Here is a 19,600-nt window from a genome sequence, read left to right as displayed (position 1 = left end):
TTCTTGTTTCTCATTTCAGTTGCCAGTTCACAACCAAACGCGACCATCATCATTTATTTTACTAAAGTCTGACTGGGGTGGTGTCAGTCAGTCGCAGTGGTGCGTGAGCAGTTCCAGGCTAAAAAAGTTGCCATTCGCTTGCTAAGAAATATATTTTATCATTGCTGTCTCTTTGATCAAATCTCGTGAAATCCATGAAAAGCGGGCTTCAGCATGCACAAAACATAAATTAAGACACATACGTGTTCACAAAGAAATACATGTATTTAAAAGAGCTTGACCTGAAAGTTGGTGATCAACGCACTGCTTAAAAGTGAGTTGAATCTAACTAAGTTGAAACTAGTCGAACTGAAGCGCTGAGTTGTAGCTTGTGATTGAAAATTGGGATTAGGACAGCATGAGACCTAAAGAGGAGACACTTGGTCAGCATTATTCGCCTTGTTGTAAAAGAAACCATTGTCGAACGGCGGAAATGTATATTGAGGCAACTTTGATATTCAGGATTTATGACAACGGCTTCGCTCCTTCAGCAATAAATCAAGTGTAGGCCCTCTAGGTGATTTTTGAATTCATTGTGCCTCACTGTGCCCCAACAACTTCTGTTTTTGGTATTTGGTCGGCATCACTGAAACCACAGAATGCCTTTTTACCTTGAGGGTACAGTGTTACTAGCTTATGAATTTCGCATCTGATGCCAATCAAGCAGGATACTTACTCAATTCATTGAATCTTCCTTCTAGCTGTCTATTCTTAACACCAATTTTTATGCCCTGAACCCTCTGCCCCTTGTTATAATTAAAATAAACGGATCGATTAGAACTACTCACCAGTCACAGTTACAGTGAAGTAACGAGCGCGTAGCTGCATTTAATGTTGTTAAAGGAAAGTTCAGGGTATCCGCTAGTTGATCATTTCCGACTAGATTTGTCGGATTTGCAGAAAGTTCTGCTATTTACAAACGTAACATTGGTTACTTGTAACGATGTAATCTGGTTGAAGAAATTTTGAAATTATTATGAAGTAAAATTTAGTATGATTATATAATATAATTTTGTTGAATAAGTACATACTGAAACATGCCTATGTCGTGCGAACTAAAGTGTTTAATTCTTGACAACTCGTCAGCTTGTAAAAATACTTTTGATGCTACCCCTCAAAGTATGCTATGCTTTGTTTATTCCTGGTGTTTATATTTCAGCTGCTTAGAGAGTAAGTTAGGGGCTGATGATCTGTTTAATGTTTACTGTAAAGGTAATATTTGACTGCATTTAGACGCCAACCTATATCCAAAAATATCATATATATGTTCATATGTTTATGAAGAACATAGACGATTCCACTTTGAAATATTAAAGGCACAATTCAAAAGCGAGTCGTTTAAACTCCATGTTCCGCTATTACGGAAAACCTGTTTTTTTTTTTTATCGATATCGCAGTTTTTTGGTGGAGCTCCTAAAGCGGAGAATAGCTTAAGTAGAGTTATTTATTCTTAAAAAAATCCCTATTCCTTTGCCTAGGGTTTAATTCTTCTGGCTTGCCCCTAAATGCCCTAATAACATTCACTTTATCGGATATTCGTTTTAAGTCTGTCTGGGAATTACAGCTTACAAATTAACTTAATGTATCGACAAAGACCGTTGTATTGGCATTAAGCAATTGCAATAATTTTAATGCAGGTCTTGCAAATACTTTATTATTTCTATCATTGTTCAATAATGCTAGTTACATATTTTCCTTTACCCAAACAACATTTATACTCCCAGTGATATTTTTTTTGGCAAAGCTTACGCTAGCGTGAAACGCAAAGTGCTCTTGGAATTGATAGATGAAGATTCAGGGTATTTTCTAGTCGGGTATTCCCAACTGGGGCACTCTTACATGTATGTATTTTATTTCAAGTGATCTTTAAAAACTTTTGTTTCCTCAAATATGTATCTAATTTTAAGCCGTAATTGTTTTTCGCTTACGCGTTTTGCAGGAGCTTAAAAAGTGACAGACTCAGTTAATAATCGTGAGTCATTTAGAAATAATCAGCGATAACCGATCGAGCAGGTTAGCAGCTGTTTTGCTCTGTTGCTGCTCGGTCGTCAGCCAATATTACTTACGACCGCGGCAGAGAAGTTGTTGACGCAGGCTGCGGCAGAACAGCAGCGCGTGGCGTGCTCGTTCGCAAGGCCTGGCCCAAAAGAAACGTCTCACAGTTGTCCACTTTTTAAAAAAGCGGAGAGAGAATTATTGAAAAACATAACTAAGTTTAGCTGCAGCACAAACACATACACAGAACACACATCTAACTAATTAAACATGCATGGTTAGTGATACCATAAAATCACATTTGCAATTGTATTTGTGTGTGTTTGCGTGCACATGTATACAGAAATTCTTGTGCTTACTAACGCTGCCACGTGGCTTGCCAATATAACCTCAGAGTTCTGGTTGACTATCTCGTGGGCAACCACGCGTTGAGGCACCATCTCCACAAAATGTGGTTGCCCTCTTGCTGTGAAGGCATTGTGAATGCTGAGAATAGTAAGCTGTATCTGGGTCGTGCGATTGTTTGCTCGGATAAGGATTGCCTCGACCTCTAGCAGGTGGAGTTGCTCTGGCTCTCAAAACGGGCTTTATGGCACAAAATACATTTAAGGACCGGAGTGCATCTCCTTATCCCCTTTTATTTACTAACAAAATAATAACAACTAATGGACATACTTTAATCTTATGTGCATTCTTCTAGCGCTGATTCAAATTCACGGTCGTTAACATGCAAATGAATGTACCACATCTTCGTACCTCATATGCCCACTTGAGATAAACCTGTTCTGATCCTCTCCTTCGAGGATGCAATTCCTTTCTTCCTTTCATCGAACTGAAAGTCCTGTTACGGTGTGAAATAAGGATAGGACTCTCCTTTAAGCTTATCCAACAGTCCTTAATGCCAGACTCTGTCTGACACCTGTTGAATGCCACAGTAAATATCTGGAATGCTTCCAGGACGAAATTGACAATTTGGTAGAAAGTGTTCTGCACCAGCTGCATCCTGTTAGGTATCGCCGTCCCCGTGTACACCACATCGTTATAAATCAATTAAACAAGGAACTTTAAGCCACAATTTTGATACAATTGTCTATTTGAAAATAAACTAATATTCTTTCGCACAATACGATCTATATCAAGATCAATAAAAAAAAAACACAGAAGTTATAAAAAAAGCGCTTGGTTATGTTTGCCACAGCCAAGTTTTTGATGTGGCACCGAGTCAAGGGAATGTTTCAAGCTGAATGAGGTAAGTTCGAGGCCAGTACGAGCAATAAACATTTTGTTTTAAGCTCTTTCTTAATGTTTTTTTTTAGATAATAAATTGTTGAAAAACTGTTGTTCGCTTTTTTTATTATGGCTGGCTCGTTAAAATATGTATCTACGTGTTCTTTGGATTCTTGGGTATTTTATCAGCTGCACTGAGAACACCTCTTTAATTGCATTTAAAGGTATCTTCAGCTGGACCACGGCTGGTAATGACTCATAGTTGAAGGTTGAAGAAAAAATAATTTAGTACACTTATTGTAAAGGTATTAAACTGAATTACAATTTATCCTTTAATAATTGAATTAATAAACAATCGATACATTGTACGATGTATATATCATAATAGTGTTCGGACCCAGACGATTCCGACATTTTTCTGCCGGCAAAAAAATATCGAACTTATGAAAGCTTGTATGTCGGTATAATTAAAGCTGAGAGGTAAGTTTGCATAGGAATAAGAGTGAACCGTATTGAATTAAGATCTCTCATATCAAGGAAATTCATTGCATTCTTGGATTCTGGCCTGCAGGGGTATTTAATCTTAATAAAAACTATAAGTGCTAGACACTTTAAATTTGAAATATACATTCTCTTACATCGTAAGCAAGATTTGGTTTTTTAAGCATAACGCAAAAATTTTAAGAAAGAAAAAAAAAGTAATAATAATCATACTAAAAATATAAGATAAATTGAATAATTATAAAACTTAATAGGTAATATTAGGTATGTTTATCCCATTATAGTCAAGCTAGGTTAAGATGCTCATGTATAGTATCAATAAATTAGCTAATAAAACGAGAAAAAAAAAACTACTACTACTACTACTTTAGTATGTATACCATACATAAATTATGAATATTTCCCCATTTCCTAGAACGTTTTATGGTAAGTGGCTGTATTTTATGATTTAAAGAAAGCAAAGCGTGATGCCATAAGCCAGAATAGGTAACTGAGGGGTGCAGGGGATTTTGAGTCGAGTCATCTCGACTATTGAGATGCAGTATAACAATAATAATAATTATAATAGAATCAATCAGTCGATGGTAAAGATAACACATCTGACATATGTTTACAAGTGTATTAACGAGTCGGTGTCCCAGAGATAGTCGTAATATTCCATCTTTAAAATTAAAAAAAAAAATATGTTTTGTTTCAATAGCCGCAAAACTCGATTAAAAATTGCTGCCACGTCAGACTTTTGGTTGTCTGTCCGCTTTCCAGCTGGCCAGTTTTTGTCTAACGAATGTATTTACATGTGAGCAGCTCCAGCCAGATCAACAGCTCAGAACCAATTCGTAGATAAGTCACGTTGTCAACAGAATCCACAGCAAATTAAAACTAAATATGTGAACGAACTGTGGAAGCAAAGTATCTTAACGACCTTTGGCTGACATAAATTGATAAGGTCGCGCTACGGTTTCATCAAATGCGCGACTTTCCGTCCCGTCGTGTAAATAAATGCGGCTGTTTATTAAATATACGCCAGTTTTTTTCTATACCCTTGTAGTGGGTATTCAAATCTTATCTCGAAATGAGTAACACACAGATGGAGTCATCTACGATCTTGTGAGTTAAGTCTAATATAATCTTTCGGCCAGCTGAATAAGACGAATGTATCATATTGTACATATGTATGAAGTTGCCAAAGGTATGATCGGAAAATTCCTAAACGAAAACTGTGTTCGTATATTTTTGACCTACTTTTCAGAAAAATCACCTACATACCACAAACGCGATGGGTTAACAATATTGTTTGTTGACTAAGCTCAGTTACTTGAAGCTTTACCATTCTCATAAGATATTCGCAGAGCTTTATATGTACATATGTATGTACATATTAATAAAATGATTGTATACAAATCTTTCTAAGCAAATACATATGTCTACAAGGGTATTCAATATTCAATATTTCAAAATTAGCTGTCGTCTCTTGTTGTTTAATAAAATGTATTTTCCAAGAAATAACAGAGCTATTACAAAATCATCAGTTTGATTTGAGCTCTTCTGCGAATTCGTGGAAAAATCCAAACAAAAAAAATCACCCGCCTATCAATGTGTTGAAGTAGACACACAGTCGGCTGAATGGTGTTGATGATATGTACATACATATGTACATTTGTATTTATAAATGTGCAAATTTAAAGTTCATACCTAGTATAGAGTGAGCTTTCGATTTCAGAAATTTAATGTGTATGTACATACATATATATGCACTTGCTTTAGTTCTTGAATCTGTAAAAAGGGGGCAATATACTTTGCCCAATGTCAGTTTGATTTTCTATGGGAATTTCTTTTGATGGAATTTGATTTGAATGCATTTATGTATAAAGAACGATTAGATCAGTGTAAATTTAAAATAGAATTGAATAAGAAACAGAGAATTTGAAATTTGGTATAAGGTAAACAAAAATTGCGAAGACTCTTTATCAAAATCAAAATGCTTTTAAAATAAACCACAGACAGCTTACCTTATTATGAGATGTGCCGTTGTTGCTTTCTGTTATTTTTTAAATTCAAAAATTCGAATAATTGTTTATTAAAATAAATAATTGCACAGGTATGTTTGTATGTGCCTACGTGCACCTTGCACTCAGACACTCATGTTATGTTTATTTTCATTTACAAGTATGCTTACATGTAAGCACATGTGTTTTTTTATGTATGTATGTTCCCTTCTAATGCACAACTGAATACGAGCAATGTAAGCTACAAATACAGAGCGGTACAATGCAGCGGAGGTCCGTCTTCGATAGGCTAATAACTACCCCACAAGGTGCTCCGAAGCTTACGACAACACGAATCGAACGAAGTAACGCAGAAACGAGACAAGAACAAGACTTGCTTTACAAACAAAGATCCCAACAAGGAAAACAAAACAAACGGTACCCTCTCAGCCGCTCTGCAGACTATTCTAGAAAGTGTTCTAATTTTTGTACCCTAACTCATTGAAAATGGGTAAATAGGGTGTACTGGTTTTGTGCAAATGTATGCAACAAACACACAAGAAAAAATCTCCGAGCCCAAGAAGTACATATATATATATTTACTCAGCATTAATGGCGAGTCTAGTCTGTTCATCCGAATGCCTATTCGGCCTTATGTATAAATACTTCCAATTACAGAAACCATCTGTGGTAGAGACTTGGTATAAAAAAGACACGGTATAAAAAAGCTAGGAAGTTTGCTACGGCAACTCCCGACTGCAGCACTCTTACGTACATATTCTTATTCGTACACTCTTTGGGCGATATCGCACTTAATATATCTTAATTTGAGAAACTTTTCGATATTCTACATTTCAAGAAGAGCTACTTTTTATACCCTGAACCCATTAAAAATGGCTAAAAAGGGTATATTGTATTTTTAATATCTAAAATACATAAAAATGTTAAAGATGTTAAACTTTTTAGGGTAATTCGCTCCCAGATTATGAAAAATTGTTTTATAATTACATAAGTAACATTAACAAAATCATGTTAAAACATGATTTATAAAATGTGAAAAAAATAATGTTGCCACACCGAGGGAGGCTTTACAATGATCCCATTGGAAGTATTTCGTTTCGCTATTTGACTTTCACATTTCACAAGTCCAAGTACATAACACCGATGGATTATGTAAAGTATTTATGTACATAAAACTCAATAACAATAATTGCAAACTTCAGTGATATTAGCTGAAATTAAGCCTGGGTACGTCCGTTCTCCATGATATGATATATCGAGTTTTCCCGATTTGAAACGCCCACAGTGATATATGTGTTTGTGGATCGGTCTTAGATGAGCTTATCAATGGTGTTCATTGCAAACTAACAGATCTGCTAGATAACATTACATAACAATAGTTAACATTTGGTTGCGGCTTAATCGGTTCGATACTTGAACTTTGCCATGAATGCAGATTAAGCTATTAAAGGCTACCGTTACAGAGTGTTTAGCTTCCTTTTATTCAAAACACACACATTTGTTCACACACTTATAAGAACTGACATCGCAAGCTATAGGAAATACAAACAGATGTTACGGGAACCAACACAGGGTATCTTCTAGTCAGGCCCTCTTGACTTGATCTAACTAGTTTTTCTAGGTATGCGTATGGTCTTACATGTTCAGATGAACATTTATGCGTGTAAGCATATGCATAGTACATATATTTTTATTATTCGTTATTAAATGATATCATGCGATATACATATGGAAACATGGATAACCTTAGACCTACATTCATATACATATGTACATACATATACATATTCGAACAAATTTAATATAGCACGTAAAATTGCATGTTTATATGTATGTGTGTGCGTACATAAGTGCGAAGTGATGTATGTATGTATGTATGTATGTATGTATATGTATAGCGACAGTGTTTTAATCGAACCTCGGTTGAAGCTTTGTTGCTCTGTTTTGTTGATTTTTATCACCCACTTTCCGATTTCATTTTCAAGTCGCGTTTCATTCTCATTTCGTTCGCACAGCTTTTGTGTTGCTTTTTGTGCTTCTCATTGTTGTCGTTGCTCGTTGTTGCTGTTGCCGCTGCTGTCGTCTTTACCTTATTTCAGTTTCAGTCACAGTTTTGCTTCTACCGTATTCTCAACGAGTTCACTTTAAGTTTGTCTCACCTCGAGCTGGGCACAGTTTCAAATTAACATTCAATGCGAGCACAACAAGTTAGTAGTGAAACGATTTAAATATATGTACATATAGATACCAAATCTCTTGGTGTATATATGTATGTACATAGGCAAAAAACTATTAATATTTGAACATTTTTGTTTTAGTGAGAGTTTCTGTTTTTTGTTTTTTTTTTTTTTATTCACAATATTATTGAACAACCAGATTATAAGTGCTGTTGACAGCTTGTATGGCAAGCGTTATATCTAATTTTCGGCTGTTAATTACGAACTTTTTGTGTCGTTATAATAAACGAGAGTGCTTGGCAATTTTTCTCAAAATTGTAACACATTTCTGAGTCATAGCATGCATCCGGCATTTAACTGGCGTTTCTTAATGTTTGGTTCCGTCAATTACGTTAATTGCAGCTTACTCACGTCTTTCGTTTTGTTCGTATTTTTCTGTTTACAGCAAAACATGAAGCTCCTTGCCCTGCTCCCCGTGCTCCTGGCCATTCTGACATTTGGTCAAAGTAACGCAGCTGCAGGCTCCTCTCATCTGCTTTGCTACTACGATGGCGCCAGTTTCATCAGAGAAGGTAAGAGAAAGCGGCTATCGTCTTAAGTCATAATGTTAGCTGTATTCAACATATAGAAAAATAAAAGTCAGCCTAGGTACGAGATACACTGAACCCAAGGTGTCGTAACACGCATTCTAGCACACGCATACACTCGCAAACAAGCGAACTTTTCTTACCTTAACCTCACACTTTAGCAGAAGCTTTCTCGGAAAGCTATGGTGTCTTGGTCCGATCATTTGCAAGGCCTAAACATATAAATACACACATTTGGGGGAAGTAGGGAGTGGTATCCAAAAAGTATACTACACGTTACCGTGCATGCAAAATGTATCTAGCTGTCATAGTTTCGGTGCTCGAGGTGTTTATACAGACGTACATGATTCGACGTTCTGACTAGGAACATATATATATATACCCATTGGGATCGCAGATGCTTTCTTCTGCCTCTTACATACATCTGAACAAAACCATATTTAACCAATTTCAATTAGGTCAGAGAATAATGAGTAAAGTTGCTGTCGGATGTGGCAATCTGTATAATTATCTCGTCGTTATATAAATATATATATATATATATATATTGAATCTCTTTTTGCAAAAGCGGGGAAATATTTGCGTTTGTATGGACAGGTGACCAGACAGGTGCTCATTTTGGGTCGATTATTAAAGAGAAGACTTATCATAAAGAGTATATTTATAAAATTGAAAACAAACAAGCAATTACCCTGTGTACGATATCACAAATAGATAGAGTATACAAGTTTTTACAGAACGAAGAGCACATGAGAGCATCATCCCAGGGAATATGAGTAAAGGCAATTCAGACCTGTATCCAGAGTGTCTGTTCGCCGAGTAACCGCGACTTGGCAAGTTTTATTTGTTCATATTGTTATGAGTTGTGAGCTGTGATATTTTTAGAAAGCAGTTGAAAAGGTTATCACCGATTTGCAGCGTGTACCCAAGATGCTTGTTTAAGAGCAATATCAATTAACGCGTCTCTCATCCCTTTTATTTATTAGGCAAGCGTATGTATATACTTACGTTGTACTTTCGAGTGCGCTGATAAATTGTTTGAGTATATTTACTCTTCATAATTGTTTACGTAGTGACTATGTTACAAATGCAAATCGGAATATGAGTGTTAAATTAAAAAAAGGTTAAATACATTCAATTGTTCCAGAATTTAAAATAAATATGAATTAATTTTTACCATTTATTCCGCAGCGATGCTTTTTAAGTAATAATTACAGTTTATTTGCACTTCTGTTAAAATGCATATTAGAAAAATGAGTATGATACCAAGAACTCCAATTTGAAAATGGATGAAAAACTATATAGGGCCAATGCATAGGAACTATTGAAGACATTGAGTTTGTCTGAATTTGATTTGATATTTGGACACCTCACCTTTTCCCAGCATAATAAAAAAAAAAAAAAACTTGAAGAACGAAACGCCGAACTAAAATACCCTTGCATTCGAATGGCTTATGGATTAGCAAATATGTAAGGAGAATTCTTAATCTTGTAGCTGTTAGATTTGACAAAGAAATCTTAAAAAACAGAAAAACTAATTTCCCAAGCGTTTTTTTCTGAAATTTCTTCAGATATGACTTATATGCAAGGCAAGACACCTATAAGTCGTAAACGAAATTAATAGTCAACCACTCGTTCCTATGACAGCTATATGTAACTGGTATGAGGGGCCGATGCTAATGATGCTAAGACCTTTATTCTACGAACTACCCTTCATATGGCAGCTATATGATATATTGTGAACCGATGCGGCAGATTCCCAAAATTGTGCTGCCCGAAACAGGAAATAGCTTCAAAATTAACAGAGTAGTAACAAGTCAGTTGTTTAGTCTGATCAAGAATTTACACTATATACTAAGTGAGGTCGTAGATGTGCACTTTAAAGCGTTAACCATGTAATTGCAATACCTCTACAAGGGCTTAATACAACAAGGGCACCAATAAAGTGAATAGCATTCAGCAGTCGTGGGCATAAGATCAGCGAACTAAGCTTTCAAGTAGAGTGTAAATTGAATACTGCCCATACAAGTTGACGTCTGTTGTAGCTGTGCTTGTTAATTGAAAATCATGTGACACAGTTTTGGCGATGTCACAATTAAGCTAAACTTTTGTTAATTGGATATTCGCTACGGCAATGCGACTTATCTTGGGCAGTGTTCAAACTAAGATACTTGTCAATCTGTCTCTTTTATTTTCATAATTCTTGCTGTCTCGTTTTCACACAGGGCTTTCCAAGCTTACGCTTAACGACTTGGAGCCGGCAATGCAGTTTTGCACACACTTGATCTACGGTTATGCAGGCATAAATCCCAGCAGCAATAAACTTGTCAGTACCAACGAAAAACTCGATCTGGATCTTGGCAGCAGCCTGTACCGCTCTGTGACTGGTCTAAAGAAGAAGTACCCAGCGTTGAAAGTTCTTCTTAGCGTTGGTGGCGACAAAGATGTTGCCGACGAGGAAAGCTCCAAGTATCTGACACTGCTGGAGAGCAGCAACGCTCGCATTCCATTCATCAATAGCGCCCACTCACTGGTTAAGACCTATGGCTTTGACGGTCTTGATCTGGCCTGGCAGTTCCCCAAGAACAAACCCAAGAAGGTGCACAGCGGCATTGGCACATTCTGGAAGGGCTTCAAGAAGATCTTTTCCGGCGATCATGTAGTCGATGAGAAGGCTGAGGAGCACAAGGAGGAATTTACGGCACTGGTGCGTGAGTTGAAAAACGCTTTCCGACCGGATGGATATCTGCTGGGCCTTAGCGTACTGCCCAATGTGAACTCATCACGTAAGTTTTTTTGGACTCTTGTCTAAGGAACTTAATATTTATTCTGTAATCGACGCAGTGTTCTACGATGTGCCCGCCTTGATCAACAATCTGGATTATATCAATCTGCATGCCTATGATTTTCAGACCCCCGTGCGTAATCCAGAAGTAGCTGATTTCCCGGCGCCTATCTACGAGCTAAACGAGCGCAACCCCGAGCATAACATAAACTTCCAGGTGCAGTACTGGTTGAACAACCATGCGCCCGCCTCGAAAATCAACGTAGGCATCCCTACATACGGACGCGTTTGGAAGCTTACAAAAGATTCCGGCCTGACTGGCCTACCGCCTGTATCCGATGCCGATAATGTCGGTCCCGCTGGTGTTCAAACCCAAACTCCTGGCTTTTACAGCTGGCCAGAGGTATGTGCCAAGCTACCCAACCAAGCCAACCAACATCTTAAGGGCGCTGATGGACCACTCCGTAAAGTGGGCGATCCCACTAAGCGATTTGGAAGCTACGCTTACCGCTCAGCCGACGACAAGGATGAAAATGGGCTCTGGGTTGGATATGAGGATCCCGATACAGCAGCTATCAAGGCCGCCTACGTAAAGAGCAAGGGACTGGGAGGCGTAGCCCTTGTTGACCTCAGTTTTGATGACTTCCGCGGCGGCTGCACTGGCAACGAAAAGTATCCTATTCTACGCGCCATCAAGTATAAGCTATAGGCGGTCACATGCCCCCAAATATGTAACACGTTTTTACGACTTCGATTATATGTATCTGTTTTTATTCCGACTAATCCATAATAAACCTACGTTGCTTGGTGTAACAGAGCGGCATCGTTGACTTTTGTTCTTTGGCTCGCATTTTCTACCAAGTTTCAAATAAATGTTTACAAAGATCTTTGAAAATGAGTTTGAGAGCTATTTAATGATAAACAAATAAGTTTCATATATCATTTTTTTTTCCACATTTCTGGAAATTTATCAAATACACTAAAAATTTCAGCATGCTAGCTCTTATGGCTAGGGCTGTGCGTTGATCACGATCCAGTCAGCCAGAAGAAATAGTTAAGTACATAAAGTTGACCCCTTTCCTCAAAAGGGAAGAAATGCGACTTGCGATTCAATTAATCAATTTGTTGGCATTGTCGCTTGTGCATACACAAACAGGGAAGTTAAACTTGCCAATATTTAAATTTTGACATGGTTTTCAATTGATGCGTCTGCGGCTTTACAGCTCTTTTTATAAAAAAAAGGCGCAGCAGCTTCATAACATCGCAAGAATTGGTACATAAAGAAGATTAAAAATTAGAATAAATTCAGCTAATGTAATTTACATTTTTCGTTAAATTCAAACGATTTAAAATTCAATTTAAAAAAATAATAAGTCAGAGTGCTCTAGTCGGGAGTGCCCGATTAGCTGATACTCACACAGAATACCTGCTACAAGCATCTCGCATACACATACACAAAATCACCAATGTTAATGTCTGATCCTTAAAGATTTTGTAGGAAATAAATATGAAATAAGAAAAAACAAAGTATAGTTGAAGCTACGTATCAAATTTCGCGACTCTAGCTCATAAGCCCAAAGCTCCGAAAAAAGGATCTTGATATCGTTAGTTTTTGAGCTCATGGAAACTATGCAAGCTATCGATAGATGGATATCATAAATTAACAAGAAAAATAATAATAGTAATAATAATAATAATAATAATAATAAAAATAATAATATTAATAATAATAGTAATAATAATAATAAATATTTACTATATGAACTTTGCGTGGCTACCTTTGCCTGTTCTAGCTGCTCCATCTATATGTTGTATGGTTAGCGACAATATGCAAGATGTGATCAAAGCATTTACATCAAAGTGGGTTTTATTAATAATGGATGGAATAAGTAGCACTCGTACTGAATATGAAACAGCTTCAATGAGCAGCGATTTCAGAGCGTGACAAAATAGTAAATAGACTGGGAGAAAATCAGTGCATAATGTTGCATTGCTCTGGCTGTGACTTCATTTCTGCATTTCTTCCGGCGATTGTGTCAGCCTGCAGTTGCCGTTGATTGTTTTATGTGCAATATTTGTGTTGGTGCTGCTATTGTTGCTGCTGCCCGTGCCGGAAAAGGCACCTAGCAACAGCAGTAGCAGCAAAATCGTCCAATGTCTCATTCATCTTTTGTGTGGCGGTCACGCTGGGCCCACTTGAACCGTTCGCGTTGCCGTTGCTGACAACCACTAGACGCAAACACACCACTCCGGCGCCCTTTACTGCCCGCGCTGCTCTTTGGATCACTTTATCATTTGCAAAATTGCAAAATGCAACCTCAAAACCATAACACTGACGCACACAAAGTATATTTTAGAGTCCAGGACAGCATCAGGCATACGCAGTGCTGCCCGGAAATGTGTCCGTCCGAATATGGGCTAGTTCTGTACACAACTGGGTGCCGTTGATTTAGTTCTCAGTTCGAAGAACGGCTTGCACTTGGCAATGTTCCTGTTAGGGTATCATTGGTAATACCAACACCAACAGCAACACGAACACCAATACCATCAGATACAACATAAATCTTACGTCTGCGTTGAGCTAGCGACGTTACCAGCCATCTCAGCTCCCAGCCACTATTATCCTGGGGCTGGTGTTACTGATGATGCTGCTACTGTTCATGTTCCTGCTGCATGTTGACCAAAATGACGGTGGCAGACGACATTGCAGTTGTCATTGTTGTTGCTGTTGTCACTCGTTTGCACGCATGCAATTAGTCAGACTGAAAATAACAAGTTACCGTGCAAAATGCCACGCCCCAGCCGAGGGTTGTAAAGGGACGCGATGTCAACTTGTTAATTGCGCACCAGCCGATTTTGACGTGGCACATGAGCATTGCTTATCGGTTTAAGTTAGCACACCCAACCTGCTAACAATTATCGCAACAATTTGAGCACACATTTAAGTTGGGGCCTAGTCATCGAGTCGTCATTGCTGTTTTTGTCAGTCGCAGCACGCATATTGATGATGTAGTCACATTCCATGAAGTTCATACCGATTACATTCAGCACCAATAGCCATAGAGAGATTGGCAGATACACATATGGACACTTACACTGATACTTACAGATGATTACTGAACATGTCTACAAATGGCCCACTAGGGTAGCGTCATGTGTGCGTTGCTGTGTCAGCACCTGAGCCACAAAAAACCCAAAGGCATACCCAAAACCGTTATCAGCTAAGGATAAACATTTTATGGCTAGACCACGTGCACAAGAGCAAAGAAATTCAGAGAAATCCTATCGCTATACGAGTATATTTCAGCCTTGACACCAATTCTGAATGGTCAATAGGCAAACATTGAATGTTCTCGCAGTCGTTAACCTTACATGTTGCATGATACCGATTCTGAATGGTAAATGGGCAAAATTAAATGTCCTCACAATCGTACATGTAACATGTGACGTGCAATGTCGTGCATTTGTAAATACATATGTATGTATATTATTGTATACGTAATTTCGATCTTATATGGCTAGTAGAAGCATCAATTCTTCAATAAATTGGGGAGGTTGAGGAGGCTCAACAAATCGAAACAGCAACTTTTTCCCCACCTGGATGCTTGATGCTCCATCGCAGAATATCGCTATGGTCGCTGTTTGGATTTTTCGTTTTACCATTGATGAAATACAGATACATATATGAAACGCTCTCATTAAGAATGCGCGGCGTGTTTACAAGGGAACATTGGTTAAGTGGGCAGAAAATTATAAAAATATAAAATATATGTATAGTTCTTGATTATTTTAGATTTTAATAATATGGTCCAGTCCCGAATTGCATTAGTACTCAGATAGAGCTAATAACAAAAGTAAATAAGAAATACAAGAATTACTAAAGAGATGTTGTTGGAAAACCATTAAGTCTCTAATTCGATTTTAAACGGGAACAACCCAATCAAATATATGCTAAATTAAAAAAACTCAATATATAGAAATCGATTTTGAAACTTGGTTTCTTAAGCTTGGCTCAAAAGTTATAGGAGCTAGCACATACAGATTGAGAATATTTTACGATTTGAATATCTTTTCTCAACCTTTCGTGAAGCGAATTAGCATTTACACACATATCACTTGGACTAAAGTCTGGAAAAAATGAAGAGGCAAAGCCGCAGCGTCCGTGCGTATGTGTGTGAACTGGAGTTTTTGTTAAGTTTAGCGCGAATTCAGGGTGTGCCTAAGTCGGAACCTCCCGACTAGAAAGCACGCTTGTATTTTTTTTTAAAGCCTATGCATGTACAACATGTACCGTGTAAATATGGCTGCCGCTCACGTGCACATTTTTACATTTGGAGTCCTATGTTTACGACTCCTCAGGGGCCACTTGATTAGGAGCAGTTGTGTGAGAGTTGTACGAACATTTCTACGAGCGCTTCGTGAGTGTCAGCGAGTGCTTACGCCCTAAATTGGTGTCCGTTTGCTGTTTAGATACTCCTTAAAAAGTTTCATAATTTTCTCACGCAATGAGTGGCGCTTAAAACAAGACAGGCCTATTAAGTATAAATATTCTTGATCAGCATCAATAGCCGAGCCGATATGGTCACATTCATCCGTCTCAATGTCTGCTTATTCCTTAATATTCTCTATTTTGTTAGCTTTCCAGCAATTAAAGCAATTTGGGCTGTACGTACATATATCAGAAGCGATCAGAATGCAAACCTTTGTCATATAGATACTGTCGGTGAAAACTTAAGTTCCTCTATAAATAGGCTTTAGCTTTTTTAAGATATCTTGATCCATCTTTACGAGTCTTACTATTACGCTCTTTACACATATAATTTTGATGAATTCACTTTTTTGCTTTTGAAACATTTGGATAAAACATTACATGTACGCAACTTCCTGTCAAAGAAGATTGAGTCCATAAAATGAGTTTTAGTATATAAAACTTGGCATTCACATCTTGTCAACATCAGCTTCGCATATCATGTAGCACATAGAAACAATTTGAAAAACGTGTTTTTGTATGGGAAGCTCTCAAATTTATATTAATCAGTAAAATAAAAAAATATATAAATATGAATGTATATACTATATAAGTATATTTAAACTACTGATTATTAAAAATTTGAGAGCTGCCCCTACAAAAACAAGTATATATATATATATACATATATTTATATATATTCTCTTCTATAATAACTTATATATATTATATATGAATATGACCTGAGAATTTTGCAGACCTTCGAAATCAATTATTATCGATTGCTTGGAAGCGTGGCAATTTATTCACTATGCAAAGAATACTCGTACTGTGTGGGCAAAAGGAGAACCTACGCCAAGTTTCTAGCTCTTATAGGTTCCGAGAAATGCTTTCTATTATTTGTTACATACATTTACATAAACCATTATGCCCCATCAGGCTATAAAAATGGAGTGGAACTCATCTTCTCTTCAACCGAACAATATTATTACCATGGCCGTATACCTTTGCGTTTCCGGGATATGGGCGGTATGCAAAAAAATAAGTTAGTTGTATTATTAGTGTATACTATACGAGAAGCCTCAATTTACAGTTGGTGACCCTTGACCCTTGACCACGTATATATATACTTTATAGGTTCGGAAATGCTTTGGTCTGTCAGTAACACACACTTGAAAAAAATATGCTCATTTTACCCATTATCAATGAGTTCGGTGTATAATAAGTGACTCAGTGACTAAACTCAGCAGTTAATAAATTCACCTAGACCTCAGCGAAATTTGTCTACTATTCCATATAGCTCATTCGGAAACAATCATCTAAAATATATAGTTGTTGTTTAAGAACAGCTCGAAGTTTTTTACGTTTAAGGGTATTATATGGTTAAACAGCTCTTTCATGTTTTTTTATGAGTTTACCTGCAGCATTTTGATGAGGATGCAATTTTGTTGCTTGGTCGTCTCGACTAATTAATTAAAAACCACCTTAATCTTCATTCAATATTAGTCAAAGGCCACAACTTAGAACAAAGCACGCTTATCGCTGGGCACAAATCATTCGACCCATAATGAAAATGTCAAGCACCAGCCGCGAATCCTGGCGAGGGCAAATGTTAATTAGCAAATGGGAGGACTACATGGGCCAACATGTGAGCACAGCTCGGACTTTATCAATTCATTAATCAGCCAAAGCTTTTGATCGAAATTGTAGTTCCAGTTGAGGACACGGACATCCAAAACAAAAAAAAGAAAACGTGAACTAAACAAAAGCACTGAACACACCTACAAAACAAAGAATACTACAGCAATAACAATGGAGTGGTCGGAGAATGGTATATGGCCAGGGTAAAAGGGGAAGCAGTAAAGTTTTCCTGAACTGACCAAGGAGTTGGGAGGCGCGTCGAAATTGTCTGCGTAAATCATAAAAACCAGCTAACAAAACAAACGCGATGGCCAAATTCTCAGTAGAAGGCGCATGATGGTGGGTGGAGTGGGTGCCACAAAATGAAAATAGGCTTAGTTTGACGTTTGATCAGACGGAGAGACTATCAGGCCAGTATTTGGAATTATGAAGGAGAAACAACAGCAACACAAACAGAAACAACAACACGAAGAAATTATTTATCGCTCTTAGTTCGGAGCAATTGTCTGCGCGTGTAGTTTATGTACCGCCACTGAGACACGCCCATTTACCGAAGTCTGCACTGAAAAGGCGCTTATGGCCTGTTACGTGAAATGGCCTAGAAGGGGTGAGAGGTCAGGCAAGGAAAGTTAACACCCAACTCATCAACGATGCGCCAGCCTCTCACGCGGCTTTTGTCTGCATTCCGAGCAAATAAATCAAAACTCGACAGCCCAAGTAGGCGGGCAATAGGGCGTGCAAAATGTGGAATAGGCATGCTGCTACTTGAGTTGTGCCTGGATATTATCTTTCATGCATAACCAGTACAAAGCTGAAAGAAATATGCAGAGAGAGAAAACTATAAGCTTAAAGGTAACCAATCTAACCAATCAGGAATACTATCATCGTTTAAAAAATGTATGCTAGATATATACATGAATACAAATACTCAAATGGGATGGGGTTGAACTGCTAACCCGAATTCTCTAAGCCATCCGTTTTATATAGAAAATGAATAGTTCATTTAAAGAATTAAATTGATCTTTCCATGACCATACCAATGGCTGTCTGTCTATATAATGTGGACTCTCGTATACCATTTCTTAAATAACGTCAATATTATGACATACAATTATAAAAAATAATGTGTGGTACTAGAAACTAATACTACCTAACCTTGCTAGGTTTGTTTTTCTCTAAAAATTGTAGACATTGCATATCCATCATCCTCCCGTGTGAAAGTTAAGTCTGGTCATACTTTGCTTGATTACACATTTGAAATTACATTTAAAACAGATGTAAAATGAATTTTAACTCTATACAATATTGTCACTATATATTTGGGATATAATTTGGAGGAAAAACTTATACAAGATTAAATTTCAATAGGTATGCTGCCTGAAATATGAAAATATAGGTGCATATGATTGGAATATATGCACAACATGTTTACATCCAGAACCCATTGAAAATGGGTAAAAAGGGAATATTAGTTATGTTGGAACGTATGAAACAGGCAGTCAAAAGTATCTCTGACCCCATGAATCGTATACCTTCGTGATCTGCATCAGTTATCGATAGATCTACTTATATCCTTCTGTCTGTCCGTTTTCCGTATGTACGAACGCGTCGATCTTATTAAACTTATTAGAGCTAGATTTGTGTGTTTTATAAAGTTTAGCATGTTCATAGAGGTAGGCTGGCGCTGGGCTCAGGGTATTTCTAGTCAGGCAGTCCCGGCTTGACCACAGTTAATTGCTTTTGTTAGAAAACTTATCTGCCAAGTTTAGATGTACAGAACTTGATGTGACTGGCAAGTCTCGAACGCATATAACACCTAAAATTGCCATACCATCATTGCTGGGATGTACCGGGCCACCAGCCTGATACCGCGAGCACAAAGCAACCTGACCTGCCACCGGTATGTGTGTGTTAGTGTGCGGATGTGTTTAATTTTTGTTGCTTACAGGCCAACAATTAACTGTCATTTAGCTCACAGATTTTGCCAAGCGATACAATCAACCGCTGACAGGGCCGCTTCGTCGGCATGCATTGCGGCAGGCGACGATAGCAACCCCCGTGCTTTCAAAGTTGGCTGCCTGTCAACATTATTCTCGACCCCATCGATTGGACAGTTCTGAATTCGGCAGTATAGCAATCGCTGGCTCTGTGATTGATTGATTGACTGCATGATT

General features: G+C 37.6%; 1 protein-coding gene and 1 long non-coding RNA gene across 5 annotated transcripts; one reads left to right on the top strand and one right to left on the bottom strand.

The window, feature by feature from the left end:
* Nucleotides 1-250: 250 nt before the first annotated feature.
* Nucleotides 251-6,068, bottom strand: LOC116651997 (uncharacterized). 3 transcript variants are annotated; one of them, XR_011416000.1, is made up of 4 exons: nt 5,772-6,068; nt 828-989; nt 716-779; nt 251-650 (listed from the first exon to the last, which is right to left on the bottom strand). It is a non-coding gene; the product is annotated as an uncharacterized lncRNA (long non-coding RNA). The 3 variants fall into 3 exon arrangements; XR_004305000.2 differs by lacking the exon at nt 5,772-6,068 and having other exon boundaries at nt 828-1,064; XR_004305001.2 differs by lacking the exon at nt 5,772-6,068 and having other exon boundaries at nt 716-770; nt 828-1,064.
* Nucleotides 6,069-7,821: 1,753 nt separating this feature from the next.
* On the top strand, nt 7,822-12,134 carry Idgf4 (Imaginal disc growth factor 4). 2 transcript variants are annotated; one of them, XM_002055522.4, is made up of 4 exons: nt 7,822-7,975; nt 8,391-8,517; nt 10,758-11,318; nt 11,377-12,134. In XM_002055522.4, the coding sequence occupies exons 1-4, from the start codon at nt 7,961-7,963 to the stop codon at nt 12,024-12,026; spliced, it is 1,353 nt and encodes a 450-aa protein (XP_002055558.2). In that variant the 5' UTR covers nt 7,822-7,960; the 3' UTR covers nt 12,027-12,134. The 2 variants fall into 2 exon arrangements, with proteins under 2 accessions (XP_002055558.2, XP_070063531.1); XM_070207430.1 differs by having other exon boundaries at nt 7,907-8,037.
* Nucleotides 12,135-19,600: the final 7,466 nt, after the last annotated feature.

This window comes from Drosophila virilis, chromosome X (genome assembly GCF_030788295.1).
Source record: "Drosophila virilis strain 15010-1051.87 chromosome X, Dvir_AGI_RSII-ME, whole genome shotgun sequence".
Lineage (NCBI taxonomy): Eukaryota > Metazoa > Arthropoda > Insecta > Diptera > Drosophilidae > Drosophila > Drosophila virilis.
Note: the sequence above shows the minus strand (reverse complement) of the source record. Positions and strands in the feature narration are given on the sequence as shown.

What these genes read in the sequence shown, in the direction of transcription:
- Idgf4 (XM_002055522.4), top strand. An exon ending in CGCCAGTTTCATCAGAGAAG is followed by an intron (nt 8,518 to 10,757) that starts GTAAGAGAAAGC and finishes GTTTTCACACAG; the next exon opens with GGCTTTCCAAGCTTACGCTT. An exon ending in GCCCAATGTGAACTCATCAC is followed by an intron (nt 11,319 to 11,376) that starts GTAAGTTTTTTT and finishes TAATCGACGCAG; the next exon opens with TGTTCTACGATGTGCCCGCC.